The sequence below is a fragment of the Schistocerca cancellata genome, chromosome 1, assembly GCF_023864275.1.
Source record: "Schistocerca cancellata isolate TAMUIC-IGC-003103 chromosome 1, iqSchCanc2.1, whole genome shotgun sequence".
Classification (NCBI taxonomy): domain Eukaryota; kingdom Metazoa; phylum Arthropoda; class Insecta; order Orthoptera; family Acrididae; genus Schistocerca; species Schistocerca cancellata.
The window spans coordinates 307,648,461-307,671,559 of NC_064626.1; the positions used below are offsets into that span (position 1 = coordinate 307,648,461).

A 23,099-nucleotide genomic window follows, 5' to 3' on the forward strand; every position below is an offset into this window, starting at 1 on the left:
AGCTTTAGTTACGTGTTTCGCCTTTTTGACCATATGTAGTATTTCTGAATGGGGAAAAAATAAGTAGAAATAGGCTTATGGTCCTATCTAGCTTGAGAAGGTTAAATAAATGCAAAAAAAAACACTACATAAAAAATCGGAATGAAGGGGGACTTAGGGTTGGGAACCCCGTGTTGTTCATTAATCACAAATAGCTAAGATTTTGGTATGTACCTAGAATGCAAAACTGAAAAACAAAATATTTGTTTTATATTGGCAAAGACTAGCATCGAAAAGGCAAATTCGTAGTGGAACCATATAAAAGACGATGTTTCTTAACTTCGGCGAAGCCATGCAACAGTGCTAAGATAGGGCCACACATATAATGTTGAAACATAAATTTTGCAACACTAATTGTAGTAGTCGTGAATACATAACAACATTTGCAGACGCTAAGTAAGAATGGCAAGTAGGAAGCTGCCGACGCAGCGGACTGGAGTTCCGGAAGGCGGCGATTACATGTTTGGAAATACAATAAATAATAATTATATTTTTAAATACAGAGGAGAGAGCTGTTACGTGGGAACAGCCCCTTGAAAGCCTCTATGAGGGGGGAGACTTCTCTCATGACACGATAGAAGAAGAAACAGCGATCGGTATAGAAGAGATAGGGGACTCGGTATTACAATCAGAATTTAAAAGAACTTTGGAAGACTTAAAATCAAATAAGGCAGAACGGGTAGATATCTTTGTATCAAAATTTCTAATAGCACTGGGGAAAGTGGAAACAGAACGGCTATTCCCGTTGATCTGTAGAATATGTGAGTCTGGCGATGTACCATCCGACTTTCGGAAAAACATCAGCCAGACAATCACGAAGATTGGAAAAACTGACAAGTGTGAGAATTATCGCGCTATCAGCTTAACAGATCTTGCATGCAAGTTGCTGACAAGAATGAGAAGAACGAAAAAAATTGAGGATGTGTTAGATGACGATCTGTTTGGCTTCATGAACGATAAAGGCACCAGAGAGGCAATTCTGCAATTGTGGCTGATGATGGAAAACGCATTCAATAATGTGAAATGGCGCAAGTGTTCGAAATTCTGATAAAAACAGACGGGTAACATACAATGTGTACGAGAGCCGAGATGGAACAATAAGAGTGCAAGACCAAAAACGATGTGCTCGGATTAAAAAGGGTTTAAGACAGGAATGTAGTCTTTCGCCCTTATTGTTCAACCTATACATCGAAGAAGCAAGACGGAAATAAAAAGAAGATTCAAGAATTGAATTAAAATTCACGGTGAAAGGATGTCAAAGATAAGATTGCCTAATGACATTGCTATCCTCAGTGAAAGTGAAGAAGAATTACAGGATCTGCTGAATGGATTGAAGAGCCTAATGACAGTAGAAAATACACTGAGAGTAAAACGAAGAAAGACGATGTAAAGACAAGTAGCAGAAATGACAACAGCGGGAAACTTAAAATCAGGATTGGTCATCACGAAATAGATGCAGTTAGGATTCTGCTACCTAGGCAGAAAAATAACTCTTGACGGAAGAGCAAGGAAGACATCAAAAGCAGACTAGTATTGGCAAAAAGGGCATTACTGGCCAAGAGAAGTCTACTAAATTAAACATAGATCTTAATTTGAGGAAGAAACTTCTGAGAGTTTGGAGAATAACATTCTATAATAGTAACACACGGACTGTGGGGAAAACCGGAACAGAGGAAAATTGAAGCATGTGAGATGTGGAGCAACAGAAGAATGTTGAAAACTGAATGGGCTGCAGGTAAGGAGTGAGGACCTTCTCCACAGAATCGGCGAGGAAAGAAACATGTGGAAAACACTGACAAGAAGAAGGGACAGGATGGTAGAAGATCTGCTGAGGCACCGGAAATAACTTCCATGTTATTAGATGGAGCTAAGCGGCTAAAAGCTCTAGAGGAAGACAGAGACTACAGCCACCAAATAATTGATATATATATATATATATATATATATATATATATATATATATATATAAAAGGAGACTTATGCTAGTGCTCATGTACATCTCTGAAAGACTATTGTCATTGATTCCTAGAGCGTCTGATTCTTAGTAATTAGTTGATATTTAGCTGTATAAGACTGTTTCACAATCTCCAGTTCCTCAAACAAAGTCGATTTTTTTTGCACTGGGATACCCAGTGCACCCGCAATTTCTATTTATTTCTTCCCATGCAGAACTTCTGAACATGCCTCGAGAAGGCCAAAGGTCCTGCTGTCATTTGCAACATAGTGTTTTTTTTTTACTGAAAGTATATCATGAAGGTTGCTGTAACATAGCCGTGGTATGGGAGGATCTATATGTCTAGAATATATTCGGTTCTCTTAGCCATCTTTAAACTACGATACACAAGTGGTTATTGGTTATGAGGACTAATACACTGATATGTGCAACTGGACAGTATTACAGCAAATGGAATATCGGCCATCAGGCCGTCAGAATACCACAGACATACCTTATTTCTCCTCAGGTGACCAACACCGTCGAATTATTCTGTAGGTGTCGTTAGGAACAACCAGAGTGTCAGAATTATTAGCCGTTGAAGGCTTTGCATTCAGGATACGAAACGTGATCGCTTCATAAATTTCTGAGTATTGTTTACCTGCGTGTTCGACGCCATGTGATAATAGAGGCTCCCTACCACAGCTACATTTAGCAGAATGAGCAAGTCACGGCGCTTTCACCATTTAGCAACCAGGCCGCAGTGTGTTGGTGGCAACACTAACTGTGTCGTAGCCGAAAAGGGAAATGTCAAGGTCACTGCATACGGTAACAGGGAAAATACGTACAAGTCAATCTCCACTTTTTCACCCGTTTCTAGGCAGGAAGTGTCTTCGTAGGCGACCTTCCTGAAGACTGTAATAACAGTGATAGTGTTGAACAGTTATAATATTACATGGCTTTGCACTGTCTTTCGAAATGGTTCTTGGCTCCTGAAGGCATCATCGGTGAAACAGAAGGACAGCAGCGAATCAAATATGAATCCCATGTAGCCATGGTAACTGTGAGCGTAGTAATAAACAACGAGCTCTGCCGTATCATTGCAGGAGTTCGCGCCAGAATCTGCTTCTTAAAATATGTGACTAGTTCAGTAAGCATAAACAGAATCTGATGGAGCACCCTATGCAAAAAAGTATTTTTCCAAAGCAGACACGGTAGCAAAGCTGTCATACAGACATTTCGGATCCAATTCCAGGTACTGTGAAGAATTCTTCATTGATGTGTGTGTGTGGGGGGGGGGGGGGGGAGGTGAGGGACAAGATAGACGAGATTTCCCAGTTCCAATCTCTGTAAAAGTGCTGATGTCTGGGAGAACTGTGAGCTGACTTCATGGATTCCATACTGTATCAAAATGACGCCACTGATAGAAAATGGCACGGCGGTCGGTCGGCATCACATCCCGAGGGATGGAGTGTTAAAATTCTAGTTAGTCGCGTACTGTACGTGTCAAGCTCAAATCGCTTCAGGTTCTGCAGAGATATACCCTAATGCCATTCCTACCGACAACCCAGTCTGTTCGGGAAGGCCGCCAGCAAGATCATCAACACACAAAGAAATTGGGCTGAACACTAATGTACACTGACGAAAAAAAATCGCAAAAGTAAGGAGTTGTGCGGTATAAAAAAAAAGGTTGATAAGCGTGTCTCCACATCTGAAAGTTGACGTCTATTCACGTTTGGCGCCCGTCGCATAACAGTGGCGCTGGTATCATCACTATGAGAATGAAAATCAGGTATGTTCTAAATACACGCTGTAAGGCTCGAAAGCGTTAGTTACTTTTGAGATTGGAGGTGGTAAGTTGATGTTAGTCAAGAATGCCTTTAATTCAACAAACACGCCATTATCAGTATGTCACTGAGATTTAACGAGGTCGTGTAATAGGGCTATGAGAAGCTGGATGTTCCTTCTCAGATACTGCAGAAAGACGTGGTGGAATTATAGCCACTGTACATGATTTTAGCAATGGTGGTCACAAGAAGGTACAGTTGTAAGAAGACCGGGCCCCAGTCGGCCACGGGATATTACGGAGAGGGAAGACCATCGTATTGGCGTATGGACCTGGCGTATCGTGCTGCATCTGTAGCATCAACTTGAGCAGCAGTTGGCATCATAGTGACACAATGAACTGTTACAAATCGGTTACCTGAAACGCAGGTCCGAGCCTGACGCCCTGTAGCATGCATCCCACTGACCTCAAATTATTGTCCTTTGGGACTCCAGTTGAGCCAAGTGAGAGCTCATTGCAGGGCAGGGTGGAGGTCTGTTGTGTTTTTTGATGGATGCTGGTAGTGCCTCGGTCCCAGTGATGGCCGCATTTTACTTAGGAAGAGGCCATTGGAGGGCCTGCAACCAGCCACACTGGATCTATAGCTGGTGTTATACTTTGGGATGCGATTTCGTATGACAGCAGAAGCTCTCTCGACTGCTAATTTGTATGTCAGTCTGGTGATTCGATCTTTTGTGTTGCCATTCATGAACATCATTCCAGGGGGTGCTTTCCAACAGGGTAACGTCCCGCAACATGCTCTGCGGAGTGTCGACATGTTGGCTTGGCCAGCTCGATCACCAGATCTGCCTCCAGTTGAGTACATATGGGACGTTACCGGACGATAACTCCAGCTTCATCCACAATCAGCATTAACCGTCCCTGTAGTGACAGACCAAGTGCAACAGGATGGAACTCCATCCCACAAACTGACATCCGGCACTTGTACAATACAATGCATGCACGGCTCAATGCATGCATTCAACATTCTGGCGGTTACGCCGGTTGGTAATGTACCGGCATTTCAATTTTTCATCGGCATATCTCGCTCTTACATTTATATGGGTTCTGGCAATGTTAATCACTTAAATGTTACCTAGAAAAATATATTCCCGAAATTTCATTACTCTACATTATTTATTTTTTCGTGTTGCGTTCTTTTTCCGTCATTGCAGTTAGTTTTCGATTTGTTTTACATATCATGCCATTCACTCCGTGATCGCACGTGCAAGGATTGACGAACTTCGACATCGATGACAAAAGAAACGTGTGAATTTCCTCGACTGTATCAGAGTCAGGATGTAAAATTAAACGCCTTTGAGCCGTCAATTTTCAACATTATTTTATTGAGCAACCAGTTTCAGGGTTTTACTCCACCATCTTCATGCCCTTTACCGACTTGTAGGGATAATCTAACCTTAAGCACCTTCAACATCGCAGCGTGTCAGCAATCGTTGGTTAATATATTAAAAAAATAAAAACCCGCCTCGATTGCGAAAAAAGCACCTAGTGTTAAGTGTTAACCCAGGTTTCGGCGTAGATAACTACACCTTCTTCAGAACAACAATAAAACCCACAAGTGCCTAAGAAGACCTTTGTCAATGATTAAAAGAACACCACAGCTATACATTTATAAACGAAAAAGAAAAGGAAAACACAAACAGTACATATGTACGAATTCAAAACCACTACTTAATGGTGTACGCTCCACCTCACACCGGCCTATGTTCGATGAGCCATGTCCCGCCATAAACTGCAGCTACAAACGGTCGCTCACTTACTAGCCTGACCCGGCGAGATAGCGGGTTAGGCTAGTAAGTTCTGGATTCGATTGTTTGGGGGAAGAGACCAAACAGCCAAGTCATCGGTCTTATCGGATTAGGGAAGGACGGAGAAAGAAGTCGGCCGTGCCCTTTCAAAGGAACCATCTCGGCATTTGCCTGGAGAGAGTTAAGGCTAGTAAGTGAGCGACCGTTTGTAGCTGCAGTTTATGGCGGGACATGGCCCATCGAACATAGGCCGGTGTGAGGTGGAGCCTACACCATTAAGGTAAGTAGTGGTTTTGACTTTGTACATATGTACTGTTTGCCGCTTTTCCTTTTCTTTTTCGTTTATAAATGTATAGCTGTGGTGTTCTTTTAATCATTGACAAAGGTCTTCTTAGGCACTTGTGGGTTTTATTGTTGTTCTGAAGAAGGTGTAGTTATCTACGCCGAAACCAAGGTTAACACTTAACACTAGGTGCTTTTTTCGCAATGGAGGCGGGTTTTTAGTTTTATAATATAATCTACCTTGCTTGTGTCCGCCCCCGGTAGCTGAATGGTCAGCGCTACCGAGTGTATGCCGGCACGGTAGCTCAGCGTGTTCGGTCAGAGAGCTGGTTGGCCTCTGTAATAAAAAACTGAGTGGAAGGAATAACCACCGAACTTGAACAGGATGTCTTGCGACGTCCGCAACGACCAAACACAACGATCAATAACGAACGAAATGGAAAAAAAAGGTCAATCCTAAGGTCCCGGGTTCGATTCCCGGCTGGGTCGGAGATTTTCTCCGCTCAGGGACTGGGTACTGGGTTGTCCTAATCATCATCATTTCATCTCCATAGACGCGCTGAATGCCGAAGTGGCGTCAAATCGAAAGACTTGCACCCAGCGAACGGTCTACCCTACAGGAGGCCCTAGTCACATGACATTTTTTACCTCGCTTGTGATCAAAACAGGGGCCAGCAACACTGTTATTAGTAGATATCTGCTGCAGTGACCACTTCAACCATCACCTGCCGACTATGATGGCGTAGTATAACGCTGAAACTGGTTACCCAATGAAATAAGGTTGAAAACTGACGGCTGAAAGGCGTTTAATTTGACATCCTCTATCGAACAGGTGAGTCCCGCAACCACCACTAAAAAGATGGACATAGAGAGAGTATCGGAGTCATTCCCTGTGGGTAGTTGGCTCCCTGTGTGGGGTGCGGCAGTGCCCTGTCTACCATCGACCGCCCCGTGTTGCAGGAGGGTGGCGAGTCGTGGCAGGAGGCTGGCCGCCGCCTCACGCTGTACGGACGCGCCGCCAAGTTCCGGCGCCAGAAGAAGGCCGCCAAGACGCTCGGCATCGTCGTGGGCGGCTTCCTGCTCTGCTGGTTCCCCTTTTTCCTCATCCTGCCCATCGGTGAGTACCGGACACGTACGCTTTCGCCAGTTGCTGTACAATCGTTTCACGATACACTAATGGGAATGGAACGTGCTACACCATCAAGGTCCAGTCTTCAACACACAACGGACGTTAAATGGTTAATGGGCGACGTTAATGGAACTGGCCGAAAATGTCAACTTTCAGTTTTTTTTTCCGGAAGCAACACTTCAAATGGTTCAAATGGCTCTGAGGACTATGGGACTTAACATCTGAGGTCATCAGTCCCCTAGAACTTAGAACTACTTAAACCTAACTAACCTAAGGACATCAAACACATCCATGTACGAGGCAGGATTCGAACCTGTGACCGTAGCGGTCGCGCGGTTCCAGAAAGAAGCGGCCGTGCGGGATTAGCTAAGCGATCTAAGGCGCAGAAGTCATGAACTGTGCGGCTGGTCCCGGCGGAGGTTCGAGTCCTCCCTCGGGCATGGGTGTGTGTGTTTGTCCTTAGGACAATTTAGGTTAAGTAGTGTGTAAGCTTAGGGACTGATGACCTTAACAGTTAAGTTCCATAAGATGTCACACATAATTAATTAAATTCAAGACTGAAGCGCCTACCGAGCGAGGTGGCGCAGTGGTTAGCACACTGGACTCGCATTCGGGAGGACGACGGTTCAATCCCGCGTCCGGCCATCCTGATTTAGGTTTCCCGTGATTTCCCAAAATCGATCCAGGCAAATGCCGGGATGGTACCTTTGAAAGGGCACGGCCGACATCCTTCCCTAATCCGATGAGACCGATGACCTCGCTGTTTGGTCTCTTCCCCCCAAACAAACAACAACAACTGAAGCGCCTAGAACCACTCGGCCACACAGGCTGGCAAGCAACACTTAATAATATCTAGGTGAACAACAATTCCATGACTCACTGTGAAGAAATACATCTAGAAGGCTGCAGTATATGCTCTTTGATTGAAAGATCATCTCTGACTCTGTTCTGTGTCTTAGAAACAATAACAAACCAGCTGCTTTGTTTATGCCCTGAAACCAAATTTTCATTTTCATCTGCTACAGTTAGCGGAGTTGCAACTTATGATGCAGCTCTTGTATTTAATGAGGACGTAGGGAGGATGAAGGTATTATAGAGAATGGGCTTTAACGTTGGAAAATTCACTCAAGACATCTTGAGAAAAATACATTTACAGCACCACTCTCCAGATGAGAAATCGGTTCAAGAGGTGGTTATGGAAAGAAGGCAGGAAACAAGAAACCAGAAGAGAAGCCCTGAAAGGAAGCAGAGTACTGACTACAATTCTGGGGCCTTCGAAAGATGTGACATGGGAAAATAGGTAGGTTGAACTTTAAATTGCATTTTCTGACAATTACGATTCTTTAAATTTTATGTACCTTTCTACATCTACATCTGCATGGATACTCTGCAAATCACATTTAAATGCCTGGCAGAGGATTCATCGAACCAACTTCACAATTCTCTATTATTCCAATCTCGTATAGCACGCCGAAAGAATGAACACCTACATCTTTCCGTACGAGCTCTGAAATTCATTATTTTATCATCGTGATTGCTCCTCCCTATGTAGGTCGGTGATAACAAAATATTTTCGCATTCGGAGGAGAAAGTTGGTGATTAGAATTTCGTAACAAGATTCCGTTGCAACGAAAAACGCCTTTCCTTTAATGATGTCCACCCCAAATCCTGCATGACTTTTGTGACACTCTCTCCTATATCTCGCGATAATACAAGACGTGCTGCCTTTCTTTGAATTTTTTCGATGTACTCCGTCAGTCCTATCTGGTAAGGATCCCACACCGCTCAGCAGTATTCTAAAAGAGGACGGACAAGCCTAGTGTAGGCTGTCGCCTTAGTAGGTCTGTTACATTTTCCAAGTGTCCTGCCAATAAAACACAGCCTTTGGTTACCCTTCCCCACAACATTTTTTCTATGTGTTTCTTCCAATTTAAGTTGTTCGTAATTGTAATTCTTATGTATTTAGTTGAATTTACGGCCTTTAGATTTGACTGATTTATCGTGTAACCAAAGTTTAACGAGTTCCTTTTAGCACCCATGTGGATGACCTCACACTTTTCGTTATTTAGGGTCAACTTCCAATTTTCACACCATTCAGATATCTTTTCTAACTCGTTCTGCAATTTGTTTTCATCTTCTGATGACTTTATAATCGATAAACTACAGCGTCATCTGCATACAACCGAATCGTTTATATAGATAAGGAACAACAAAGGGCCTATAACACTACCTTGTGGAACGCCAGAAATCACTTCTGTTTTAGTCGATGACTTTCCATCAATTACTACGAAATGTGACCTCTCTGACAGGAAATCACAAATCCAGTCACATAACTGAGACGATATTCCATAAGCAAGCAATTTCACTACGTGGGGCTTGTGTGGTACAGTGTCAAAAGCCTTCCGGGAATCCAGAAATACGGAATTGATCTGAAATCCCTTGTCAATAACACTCAACACTTCATGTGAATAAAGAGCTAGTAGTGTTTCACAGGAACTATGTTTTCTAAAACCATGTTGACTGTATCTCAATAGATCGTTTTCTTCGAGGTAATTCATAATGTTCGAACACAATATAGTTCCAAAATCCTGCTGCATATCGACGTTAACGATATGGGCCTGTAATTTACTGGATTACTCCTAGTACCTTCCTTGAATATTGATGTGACCTGAGAAACTTTCCAGTCTTTGAGTACGGATCTGTCGTCGAGCGAGTGGTTGTATATGATTGCTAAGTATGGAGGTAATGCATCAGCATACTCCGAAAGGAAACTGATTGGTACAGAGTCTGGATCAGAAGACTTGCTTTTGTTAAGTGATTTAAGTTGCTTCACTACTCCGAGGATATTTACTTCTACGTTACTCATGTTGGCAGCTGTTCTCGATTCGAATTCTGGAATATTTACTTCGTGTTTTTTTGTGAAGGCATTTTGGAAGGCTGTGTTCAGTAACATTGCTTTGGCAGCACTGTCTTCGATAGTATCTCCATAGCTATCGCGCAGAGGAGGCATTGATTTTTTTTTGCCGCTAACATTCTTCACATACGACCAGAATCTGTTTCGATTTTCTGCCAGGTTTCGAGACAAAGTTTCGTTGTGGAAACTGTAATAAGCATATGGCATTGAAGTTCTTACTAAATTTCGAGCTTCTGTAAAAGGTCGCCAATCTTGGGAATTTTGCGTCTGTTTAAATTTGGCATGTTTGTTTCGTTGTTTCTGCAGCAGTGTTCTAACCCGTTTTGTGTACCAAGGAGGATCAGCTCCGTCGTTTGTTAATTTATTCGGTACAAATCTCTCAATTGCTGCCGATACTATTTCTTTGAATTTAAGCCACATCAGGTCTACATTTAAATTATTAGATTATTAATTTGGAATGAGTGGAGATTGTCTCTCGGGAAGGCGTCAAGTGAATTTTTATCTGTTTTTTTTTTTTTTTTAATAGGTATATTTTTCGCTTAATTTTGGAGTATTTCGGGATTACAATATGCAGTGTCACTACAACCCTGTGTTCACCAATTTTTGAATCGGTTCTGATTCTCGTTATTAACTCAGGATTATTTGCTGCTAAGAGGTCAAGTGTGTTTTCACAACCGTTTACTATTCGCGTGGGCTCATAAACTAACTGCTAGAAATTATTTTCACAGAATCTATGAAGGCTGGAATCATGAAATTTTGTACATTTATTTTTACAAATCCAGTAAACGTGGTCTGAAGAGTAAATTTTGAAATTCTGAGTAAGATAAGATATGAGGCAAAGTACTTGAAATTTTGCAAGAATTTTGTATTACTCTTGCAGAATTATAATTTTAAAAAATATTAAAATTCTCCTATTCGATATATTCAAAAAACCTCATCAGATAAGTTTACTATGTGCAAAGAGATTAGAAAGAGGAAATATTGTAGAAAACTTTTGAATAGTCCGAGGAACTTAACAGTAAATGCGTTATTTTCATGTAAAGATGGCACAAAATTTCATTGCCATGTTTTTAAAACAGTGGATTTGCTGCATCTTTTAAACAGTATGTGTCTTTTATGAACGCCCCTCCTTAAACTTCGGAACTTACGTTCACCTTCTACATCAGTGTGAGATGTGATTCCTCGTCCATCAATACACCCGTGTGTTCATTGCAGAATGTAAGCAAACGGTCTATGGATACCGCCTAACTCTGGCTGTAGACCATGCAAGTCCCATATTGCTGAGAGCCATTTGAACCATTTTTTTTAAATGAGAGTTCCTTACGCCGGAAGTCTTTGGCCGCCATTGCTGATGATTTATATTCAAAATTTCAGTGTTGGCGGATGTCGAACCTGGAACTCAGAACATGTTGATTGCTAGTCAGTTACGTCTCCTTTCCCCTGGACTTGTGGGACTGCATGCTTGAGACGTATATTGGAAGGATCATCAGGGGTCAGGCAAATTCTGCTGAAGAAAACCTAACATCACTGATCTAGGTTCTGTTTCAAGTGCTCAACTGCCCCTCTTGTTGGCGCATAACGCTGCTGTGACATTTGTGGTGAGGTTGCTAGGGTACAGATCAAATTTATCACATGAAGGCAGTTGCGTACTGCACAGTTGTCTCTACAAATACAGCTCACAGTTCTGTTGTAATCTTGTAGGGCTACGTGCAAGCTATAATATATTGGTAGCGGTCATCAGTTGACTGTGTTGAACAAGGGAGAACACTACAAGGCGCGTCTTTGTGTCTCTCGATAGCAGTTGAACGGTGCGAAAATTTGGCTGGAAGCTTCCCGAGCTGGCGACCCTGAATTGCTGCAGACTGGACACAGTCTAAGCTTAAAATGTAACATGTTGTCAGACCAAATACTGCGCAAAAGCCACATTACCCGGTTCAGGAGCAGAGACAAAACACGCTCTACTGGAATGCACAGGGAAAGCAGGTTTAGCTTTTCCTCCATTTAAAAGAAGAGAGTAGTAGCGATTTCCTATATTCGTAACATGCTGGAAAACTACACAAGTCATGGATGTGGGACGAAACATTATTTCTTAATTATAGTTTTATTCATACGTCACTATTTCCATTACAATGAGGGATGACATATTCAGCACCTGCTTTTACTGGTGTGTTAATTTGAAGCTCTTGGTGTCTGTGGCGGTTGTGTGAAAGGTACGTAGTGTACTTGTTCCATTCCCTATGAGGTGGTTGCGGTTAGCATTGTTTTCGTTTGCTGGAATATTCGTGTGAGTGTTTTAGTGCCTTAATAATTTCTTGCTATTATACGGCAAGGGAAAGGGATACGCGAAACTTAATGACCATGCGGGTACGGTGAGAAATGTGTGTCTATGTGTGCCTTCTTTTATTTGTGTGTGTGTGCGTGTGTGTGTGTGTGTGTGTGTGTGGGCGTGTAGCTTGAACGTGAGAGAGGGAGAGAGAGAGGTAGAGAGAGAGGTAGAGAGAGAGAGAGAGAGAGAGAGAGAGAGAGAGAGAGAGAGAGAGCGAGAGAAATTGCGTGTGTTTGGGCACAAAAGGGCAGTAAATTCCTCTCTGCCTCGCAACATTCCTGTGACTTTTTCCAGTCCTGGCCCGGCACCCACAGTGCTTTGCGTCTTCCTAGCTGGCAGCACGTAGGCCTACTACTGAGGAAACATCCTTCACTCTTGTCATCCTCTGTTGCATGTTGTTGGTTGTTTGGTTGATTTGGGGAGAGAGGCCAAACAGCGAGGTCATCAATCCCATTGGATTAGGGAAGGTTGGGGAAGGCAGTCGGCCGTGCCCTTTGAAAGGAACCGCCCCGGCATTTGCCTCAAGCGATGTAGGGAAATCACGGAAAACCTAAATCAGGATGGCCGGACGCGGGTTTGAACCATGGGCCTCCCGAATTCGAGTCCAGTATGCTACCACTGCACCACCTCGCTCGGCCAACCACATAAAAGCGAACAAGAGGTTTTGCCCGTCACAAAGTTCTGTATATGATGTGATTTAGTGTAACTAGCTTCTGTTTATGGGGATGATGCTAAGTGGACCGTGTATTATGTCTATGGATTCTGGTTTTCTCTTTGTTGAAAGAATGACATTTTTCTTTATTTTTATTACGTTAAGAAAATTTATTTGGTCTTCTTTGACACTCGGAAAAGAAATAGAATACCAAATAAATTTCTTTGAGATAACGTAAGAAACATTTATAATCGTTAATTATGTTTGTTAAGAATGCACCGCCATAGTTTGAAAGTTATGCTAATAGAAGCTTAAATTAACTGCATTCTACATCTTCATTTCGATGTTCGTTAACTCAGCTATTTGATTGTTTTGCACAGTCGTAGAAAGTATCCAAGCTTAATTCTCATTTACCTAAAATAAGTAAGACTTTACACTCCCACTTAGGCAAGGATAGCATGCAACATTCTGCCGTTCCACGTAAATTATGCTCTTGAACAGATATTCTACCATTCAGGGTGGGGTTATTGCAGCGACCACTGCGTAGATACCACAAAAAGACCTAGCAGAGAAATGTTGGGAGGAGAGAAGGAAGTTAGAATAAATGGATTAACGTCAGATTGTAGGGAGCCGTTCACCGCTTCTGGGAATGAAACCTGAAACAGGTAACGACGTCTAATACTAGCGTTTCTCGACAGACTAGTCTTTTTTTTTTTTCAAATATTAGCAGTCTCCCACCGAGGAACAGAGACAATTCTTCTCTTGAACTACCTTTAAAATTTGTTATCAATCGTTTCAGGAAGTTTGGGTTGGGTTTGAGTTGTTTGGGGAAGACCAGACAGCGAGGTCATCGGTCTCATCAGATTAGGGAAGGACGGGGAAGGAAGTCGGCTGTGCCCTTTCAAAGGAACCATCCCGGCATTTGCCTGGAGCGATTTAGGGAAATCACGGAAAACCTAAATCAGGATGGCCGGACGCGGGATTGAACCGTCGTCCTCCCAAAGGCGAGTCCAGTGTGCTAGCCACTGCGCCACCTCGCTCGGTGGGAAGTACTGAAGTGCATATACTTTACGTAAAGCATCTTCACAAGGTACATTTTTCCGTTACGTGGAAAAAAAGAAACCCAAGCCTGGTAGATATTAACTAAAAGATTGTTAATAAATTATAAAAGCAAATACGAGATCTAGAATGTCAATAAGATAGTGACAAGTATAACGTAATTATTCTATGTCCTGGGACACGGATGGGATCGACAAACTAGATAAAAAAAAAGATATTACACGTAATAGATACGAAAAAAATCACAGGCGAAAGAAAAACTGAAGAGTTGATCAATCCTCACTTCTCAAGCCTCTGTTGGAGGGTGCAACTCCCATTGTCCGCAGGTTACACGCTAAGCAGTTGAAAGATCGTCAAGAAAAATCTTCCGTAGACCACCAACATCTCGAAAGTTTTCCTACGGATTAGGGTGCGTTCAGGGCTGTAAATCTCTACAATATAACAAAATCGTCTGTTGGCCGTATGCGAGAACTTTCGCTCGTGTTTTCTATAGATAATGTCTCATTCCCCAGTGTAGCAGAAAATTACGGGATCTTGGATCGCTACAATGAGAAGTGAATTGGTTCGGCAGTGCGTCATAAATGAAAAAATTAAGTGCCTTTATTTAAGCAAAAAGGTACAGTTACATTTTGATATGGACACTATCAAACTTCGTGCTGTAGCTCTTGTCCTACACAAAACTGTTATATACAATTGTCAGTACGGAATCGCGTGTTTAATTGGTAGATTCAGCTGTGATCTCAGATGTTCGTAAGCAACATGGTGCTGAACACTTACTTTTACATATTACCGGTTACTTCGTTAAACATTCATGTGGTGACGTAGCTGCTCTAAATGTTTCTGAAGCTGTTAACGACTGGAACGTAGTTCTTCTCCGCAGCCTATTAAGTAACTGCACTTCATAAGTCCTAATTGTTTCAACGTTTGTCACTTCAGCTATAGAAATAACTAATAACCTATGAATCCATGAAACATGCTTCTGGCGTGACAGCATGTAGAGTGCGCGTTTCGTTCGCCACGGCGCTAGGAGGGGGGAGGGTGGCGAGCCCATCGCCCCGGCCGCCTTTGATCCCCGGGCGACATCCCTAGCACTCAGTTTGATAGCAGGCTGTGCGGACCATTGGCCTCCTGGAAGGACCGGAACGGGGCAAAATGCCCCCTCCCACACAGGGCTCTCAGGTCCGTAATCCAGCACTCTACCCGATAAACCACCAGACCACCTCTCGTAATCTGCGAGAAATATGAAATTAACTATACTCATTCGTTCGGTATCAAAATATTTGAGGAAGGACCAATTGCAATCGTATGACAAGAATTAAATTTCCGGATTCAGAATGGCTACTCTTTAACAGCTCAAGGCTGAGCTAACTACAAAATTTACCTCCAAAAATCTGTTCTCTACGTCACATAAAATTTCCTTTGTCTGAATGTAATAAGTAACATTTTTTGAAGATATGTATTTCGTAATTTTTTTTTTAGTACAGAACTACAAAATTTGCACGATTTTTAACTGAGTGTCTTATTCTGGTCTTATCAAGGCCACCATTCAAAAGGTTTCCACGACGTATTTCTCTCTCCAAGAGAATATCTTCCTCGGTTATCTACAGTTCGCTCCCCCGAGGATCTAAACAAATAACGACGCGGTTACCAGCCTCATTATCAACACCCAGCTTTCAGAGTTAGCGTTACCAATGGCGGACTTCTCCTGCCCAGGAATGCGCCTTTTGCCAATCCTAGTCTGCTTTTCATCTTCTCCTTGCTCCGTCTTTCATGAGTTATTTTGTTACCTAACGCAATTAGTAGATTTCTTTAACCTTATCTACTTCGTGATCACCAATTCTGATGTTAATTTTCTCGCTGTTCTCATTTCTGCCACTTCTCATTACTTTCACCTTTCTTCGTTTTACTCTCAATCCACATTCTACACACATTAGACTGGTCATTCCATTCAACAGATCCTATAATTCTTCTTCACTTTCACTGAGGGTAGCAATGTCATCAGCGAATGTTATCACTGATATGCTTTCACGTCTGCAGCTCGTGGTCTAGTGGCTAGCGTTGCTGCATCTGGATCACGGGGTCCCGGGTTCGATTCCTAGTCGGGTTCGGGATTTTCTCCGGCCGGGGACTGGGTGTTTGTGTTGTTTTTATCATCATCGTGAGTGCGGCTCCTGCAGCCGAGCGTAGCAGACGTGCTCTCCACCGTCAGCGCGGGCCCGCTCGCCTTGTTTACTTTCTTCGGCCGACACTGATTTGACGCCGTAGCGCTACAAGACCATGGCAAACCAATACAGAAGATCAACCTTAAAATTCTCATTTCGGAACGACTTTACCCGACCAAAGGCGCTCGAAGTCGAACGCTTTTTAAAAGAGGAAGCCAAGATCCCGGCTGCCGACATTGTCAGCATTCACTTTTCGATCGTCAGTAGCACGGTCTATGTAAAATTCATGAACGAAGCTACATGCGACAAGGTGCTTCGTGAGACGAAACAAGAATTCCGCTTCTGCCACGCAGACGGAAATGTTGGCAACGTCGAGGTCGGACATGCCGCAATGGGACTGCGGACTATACGCATATTCGAACTTCCATTTGAACTCGGTGCAGCAGACGTTGTGGCGGCGCTCCTCCCCTACGGCACGGTACACGAACGCGTGGCTGATAAATGGACCCAATTTTAGACGTATCCAGTGCTCAATGGAGTTCGCCAAGTGCGCATTGACCTCCAACGACACGTGCCATCCTATCTACAGATATGAGGGTGCCGGGCCACAGTTATTTATGACGGCCAGCCGAAGACGCGTTCCGGATGCGGCAAGGAAGGTCACCTTCGTTCCGAATGTCTCCAGCGTCGGATCACACAAGTCCCACCGACGGACGTTGCACCTCCACCGACGAAGACTATTCTCCCCGTGACTTACGCGACGGCGCTCACGACGTTCTCAACAAAACAGACACAGTCGACCGATTTAGCGGTACAGGAATCACCTTCACGGACAGAAACGTGGATGATCCACCGGCCTGGCCAGTGATGGAAAATAGTACTACGACTCTGGAGCTACCGAACGCGACAGACATTGACGACAGCAAGATGGCAATTGATTCCCTTATTGTACCGACCGAAGCATTTGTCCCGGCGGGACTTGAGTCATTGCCGTCTCCTGACGATAAAGGCCACGTACGGAAACAGCGATCACCGAAACGCCGTCGTCGGACCGTGACGGAACACGGCAGTTCACATTCGGCCGGGGAAGAACAACTGACCTCTCAAGAAGCCAACCGCGAGGCTGAGGCCGTTTCCACTGACTCCAACTTTGCAGAACAGACAGAGAAACATGCAGCGTTCGAATATCAGCCCATTGACATAAATAGTGAGCAGCGGGAAGGTACCAGTGCAGAGAGCGAAGTCGCCCGGTCCCTTACTATCAAACATTCCGATGCTATGGAACATGAACAGACATCCGCGCCCATTTCGTGGGCCGAGGACGTCGAGACATAAGATCCCGATCCGGGGCCAGCTGAGGCGCCGCCGAATCGTGCAGCATAAGCAGCACAAGGGGGACCGCGTTCGGTGGGGGGTGATATCACTTCCGATGTTCGCTTCTTTCTTTCGACATGGATCACCTCGCCCAGCCAACGCGTTGCCAGACTTACTGACTGGCGACAATGAATTTGAACATGATAAATTCTCCTGTCAAGATCCAACTTTTGAAAGAAACAATACGAGCCATGGGAATTGTTTTTACTTTCCTGCAAGAAGTGAAAACGACCGCACTCCCGAACTTTTATGGTTACGCCATATATGTGACGCCCGGTGGCCCTGCAGACACCGGAGTGGCAATATTAGTGCGTGATGGTATTGAAGTTAGTGACGCCATGTATCTACCCTCTGCGCGAGGAATAGCACTTACGGCGCTCAACACCCGATTCATTAATGTTTACGCGCCGTCGGGTACCACAACATCACGACTGCGCCAGATTCTACTCCACGGATGTCGCCCCCCTTTTCCTTGGACGGTACGACAACAGCGTCTTCGCCGGCGATTTTAATTGCGTACTTCACCCCAAGGACCAAATCCCACACTACATGCGCTGTCCGGAACTGGGTGCGATGATCCAAGAACTTCACTTGTGCGACACGTAGGAAAAGTCCACGGTAATCGCTCTGGCCACACTCGTCTTACCAGTCATTCGGCCAGCCAATTTGATCGCATATATGTGTCACAAGACCTCACACAAGGAGTGGTGACCGCCGAACAATGGCCTCAGGCCTGTTCCGATCATAGTGCCTATATCTACACTAAACATCTACGCCCCCAGCAAGTCTGGCGCAGCAATTTGATTTTGGAAGCTTAACATAACTCACCTCCAGGACCTGGATTGCCGTCGGCAAGCTGAAGGAACGTGGACTGACTGTGAACGCCGCCATCCACGATACACCTCGACCCTGGAGTGGTGGCTCCTCTGTGCCAAACCAGCAATCCGCAGGACACTTACGCAGTTTGGCAAGGACGTGACTGTGTGGCATCGACAGACCCTCGATTTTTACTACGCGGCACTCAGGGATCTCGACGCCTTACCCCTTTCCCCGGAGAGACAACATGACCAAAGCAGAATCAAGACTCACATACTATCATTGACGAAGCGCCGACTAGAAGGTGCCGCAGTCCGCTCACGACGGCACGACCGAACGGCTGCAGAGGAACCCACTATGCACCACGTTGTGGCGGATAAGCGCCGACATCGCCAACACTTAATCACGCAACTCAAGAAACAAGACGGTCGCTTCTGTACGACCCAAGCAACCATAATAAAGGCGGTGAAGGATAATTTTAGTCATCTTTGCCAGGAAAGAACAGTAGATGACGAGGCCACTACCGAAGTGTTACAGCAGGTAACACGTACTATCGACGAGGCTACTGTGAATGCACTAACAGAGGAAGTCTCACTCGAAGAAGTCGAAGATGCCGTGGACAAAGGTGCGGCCGATAAGTCTCCTGACCCTGATGCATTGCCCATCGAATTCTAAAGGACATTCCATGACATCATGATGCCTCACTGGGTTATAATGTTCCGCGAGCTTATGTCTCCAGACTGCGTTGTGCCGCCAGCGTTTGTAGGAGGACTTCTCATACCGGTACACAAGCCAGGTGGAGGGCGAACAATTAACGACCATTGGCCGCTTACAATGCGGAACGCCGATTACAAGATTTTTCGCCAGGCTTATGGCGGGCCGCTTTAAGACGACTTTGCCGATGATTCTCACCCCAGAACAGACGTCGGAGAGGGAGAAGCCAACATACACGTGGCCACCGGTGACTGCAGGGACTTAATAGTGATCGCCTCTGCGCGCCGTCTGAGAGCGGCGATCGTCTCCATCTATTTCAACTGCGCCTTTGATAGAGTGCACCATAACTTCCTCCTACGAGTGATGGACCGTATGGGAGTCCCCCCGGGCCTCAATGATACCCTCTGGCGTCTTTGGACCGCAGCCAACTCACACTTCCAGGTCAATGGAAGGACGGTAGGACCAGTATCCATTAAGAAGTCTCTACGACAGGGTTGTCCCCTTTCTACCTACCTTTATGCAATCGCACTCGAGCCACTCCGAGGAGGGCCTCAACCACCGCCTATCTGGCATCACGCTGCGGGACGTCACCTTTCGCTATAGGGCATACGCTGACGACCTGCTACTGCTGGTTCGTTCCAATGATAAAGTCCAAAGCGCACTAACCTGGATCGAGCGATACGGACAGGCTGCAGGCAGTCTTCTGAACATCAAGTCGGCGGCGGCGTTGGATATTGGGCGTGGTCTCGGACCGGAAGCCCTAGCTCCCCTCCCACCAGATTCTGATCTGCGATATTTGGAAGTCACGTTCACGAAGGATGTACGTAAAACAGCTGCAGCAAACTACCGACGGTTACTACAGATCATAGGCGCAACGTGTTGAATATTTGAACATCTACGTGGCATCAAAACTCAACCATGTGGCACAAGTCCTCCCATTACCGCTGCAGATTGGTCGCCGGCTTCAGGCGGCCTTCAGTTACTACGTTCTCTCAGGTCATATATTTAAAGTAAGAGCAGGCCGCGGTGGCCATGCGGTTCTGGCGCTGCAGTCCGGAACTGCGGGACTGCTACGGTCGCAGGTTCGAATCCTGCCTCGGGCGTGGGTGTGTGTGATGTCCTTAGGTTAGTTAGGTTTAAGTAGTTCTAAGTTCTAGGGGACTTATGACCTAAGATGTTGAGTCCCATAGTGCTCAGAGCCATTTTTTTTAAAGTAAGACACAAATCTCTTACCCTCCCAGTGCACAAAGGGGGGCTGGGATTGGTCAACGTCAGGGCGAGAGCAACTGCCCTTTACACGAGCAACATGAGGAAATGTTGAAAACGTCAACATACCTCTCTCACGCGTCGTTTACTACAGGTTCTGATGCCAGTCTCTAACGTCCCACCGGTGTTGGTTGCGCACGTCGCACCACAGCTCTCCCATGTGTCGACCTTCATTCTTGATTACAGCTCCTCCCGCCACACGTCCACCAAAGGCGAAAGATTTTTATACCAACCTTCTGCGGGCTGTTCCCCATAATGTGGTGGACAACAAGTACCCTACGTCTCACTGGCCAAGAGTGTGGAAAACGATACACCACAGCTTTCTGTCATCCACGGTGCGTTCGAAGTGGTATCACTTCGCCAGGAAAAAATATGCCACACGACAGCGACTTCACGCTATTGGACTGACAGACTGACCTTATTGCCCAGATTGTCACTCTTCGATACCGATGAACATCGTTTTACATGCCAATCGTCGTCCGGAGTTTGGCGACTAACACAGAAGGTATTGGCTTGTTACCTCCGGTTCACGCCTGATATGATTGACCCTCAGACCCTACTCTGTCCAGATGAATGTTACTTTCCCGCCGCAAAATATCATGCGCTTACATGGTTCAAAGGAATTACAGTCGCCTATATCTTTAGCGACGGAGAGAAAGAGCAGCTTGATTACTGGTGGTTCCTCCAAAATGCTCACAATGCCCTCGAACGTACACCGAGATACCGTAAGTTCTTCGCAAATTATTTACGCAGCGTTTTGTTAACCCCCCACTCAGCTGGGAGTGCCAAGCTGCGGTTAATGTTCTGTGCCGCATCACACTAGCGGCTGAACGTCCTGCCTTGTCAGCCATGAGAGAAGGAATAGACAATCTACTGCAAGGATTGCAGTTTTCCTGTTAGGTACTAGCAAAGCAGAATGCCTCCGTTGCAGCTACCCTTCAAAGGCGCTGTTGGAGATATCAGATAACGATGGCGAAGCACCAAGTGGAACACATTTATTGAAGAACTTTTTAGCTGAAATTGCATCAGAGATTTAGGTTTTTATTTTTTGTTTACTTTTTGAATGACGCCTTTGTTGTTGTAACACTGTTACTAGAATTCTCATTTGTACACGTTTCCTAAATGTAATCATGTAAAAAAACAATAAATAAATACATACATAAATAGAAAAAAATAAAAAAATAAAAAATGAGGGAATAGTTCGGGGCAACGCCACATTGGAAGCGTGTATTCGTCATCGCCATACTGGCGTATCACCCGGCCCGATGGTATGGGGTGCCATTGGTTACACGGCTTGGTCACCTCTTGTGCGCTTTGACGGCACTTTGAACAGTGGACGTTACATTGCAGATGTGTTACGACCGGTGGCTCTACCCTTTATTCGATCCCTGCGAAACCCTACATTTCAGCAGGATAACGCACGACCACATGTTGCAGGTCAGATCTCTCACCAATTGAAAACGTCTGGTCAATTTTGGCCGAGCAACTGGTTCGGCACAATACGCCAGTCACTACCCTCGATGAACTGTGGTATCGTGTTGAAGCTGCATGGACAGCTGTACCTGTACACGCCATCCAAGCTGTGTCTGACTCAATGCCCAGGCGTATCAAGGCCCTTATTACTGCCAGAGACGGTTGTTCTGGGTACTGATTTCTCAGGATCTATGCACCGAAATTGCGTGAAAATGTAATCACATGTCAGTTCTAGTATATTTGTCCAACGAATACCCGTTTATCATCTGCATTTCTTCTTGGTGTAGCAATTTTAATGGCCAGTAGTGTAAATACTTCGCATCAACGGGGCCGGGACAGGACTCGTACTTCTTAATACCATTAGTGATGTCGCAGACTACGTGCCTTTTCTGCAGGCGCCAAAAGCTCACAACACCCCCATAGCTGACGGGATATCCTCGCGCCGTCTATGTCATGGGACCAGTAGAGATGGGAAGGGAAATATTCGATACCTCTTAGCAGTATCGATATCTGCACCCTTTCAACTTAACAGTACGTATGTACAGTGCCATAAACAAGGAATGAGTTTATATATCTATGTAATAGGTGACAGGTTACCTAGAAGAGAATTCCGTGATAGCCACTTCCGCTTTATCACGAATTTTCGAAAGCCGTCGGCCTCCCATTTCCTCTGGTAGTTTGAGAGAACGTTTCTGTGGCGACGTCCACGGAACTACTGCCTACGTGTGCGACGCTATCCAGCACACGAGGATGCGTCCGCAAGTCTATCTCGCTCAGAGCCGAGCCTGACGGAGGGCCGGGTAGGACTCGGCGCCTCTCTGACGCCGCGTTATCAATGGCGGCCCTTTGATGTTCTGCAGAGCACCGCCGCCTCTGTTTCAGAGTAATTACTGTGCTAGCGACGACAGCACGCGCCGCCTCTGTCGGACGCCAGATCGCTCTTCACTGGTAATGGATGCCGGTCAACAAGGCAACACGTGTGTCGATTTCGCACCTAACGTCGTTTTCTGTACTCCATCAAAAGAGTGATTAACTTTAGGGCGTCTAAGTTTGACACTGAAGCCCTTTAATCGGTCGAATTGACCTGAACGCAGAATCTGTGTAAATACAGGAATCGTCTAAAACCACGATGTCATTGCTCCCTCGACTGGAAACTGGAATGGAGAGTGGAATTTGTAGCTCAAGTTGCTGTGTAGCGATGTCTGCACTTTCCCTCTACATTGCGGCCGCACTAAGTTGCTGTTAGGACGTAAGCGCTGGGTGAAGAGCTGCGCATTAGCCGACACCTGGTAGGAATGCTCGGATCGCCGGATACGCTATGGACAATACCTCGGTCGTGGCTATGACCTAGCGTGTAGTTATCCGA

The 23,099-nt window shown here is 45.1% G+C and overlaps 1 protein-coding gene across 1 annotated transcript in view; it reads left to right on the plus strand.

Annotated features, from left to right (window-relative positions):
* Positions 1 to 3,026: 3,026 nt before the first annotated feature.
* LOC126172988 (alpha-1B adrenergic receptor-like) overlaps positions 3,027 to 23,099 on the plus strand; it is a 97,865-nt gene continuing 77,792 nt past the window's right edge. Inside the window, exons 1-2 of the mRNA XM_049920925.1 lie at positions 3,027 to 3,122; positions 6,809 to 6,965. Of these exons, the coding sequence (XP_049776882.1) occupies positions 3,027 to 3,122; positions 6,809 to 6,965 (253 nt within the window). The remainder of the gene's footprint in view (positions 3,123 to 6,808; positions 6,966 to 23,099) is intronic.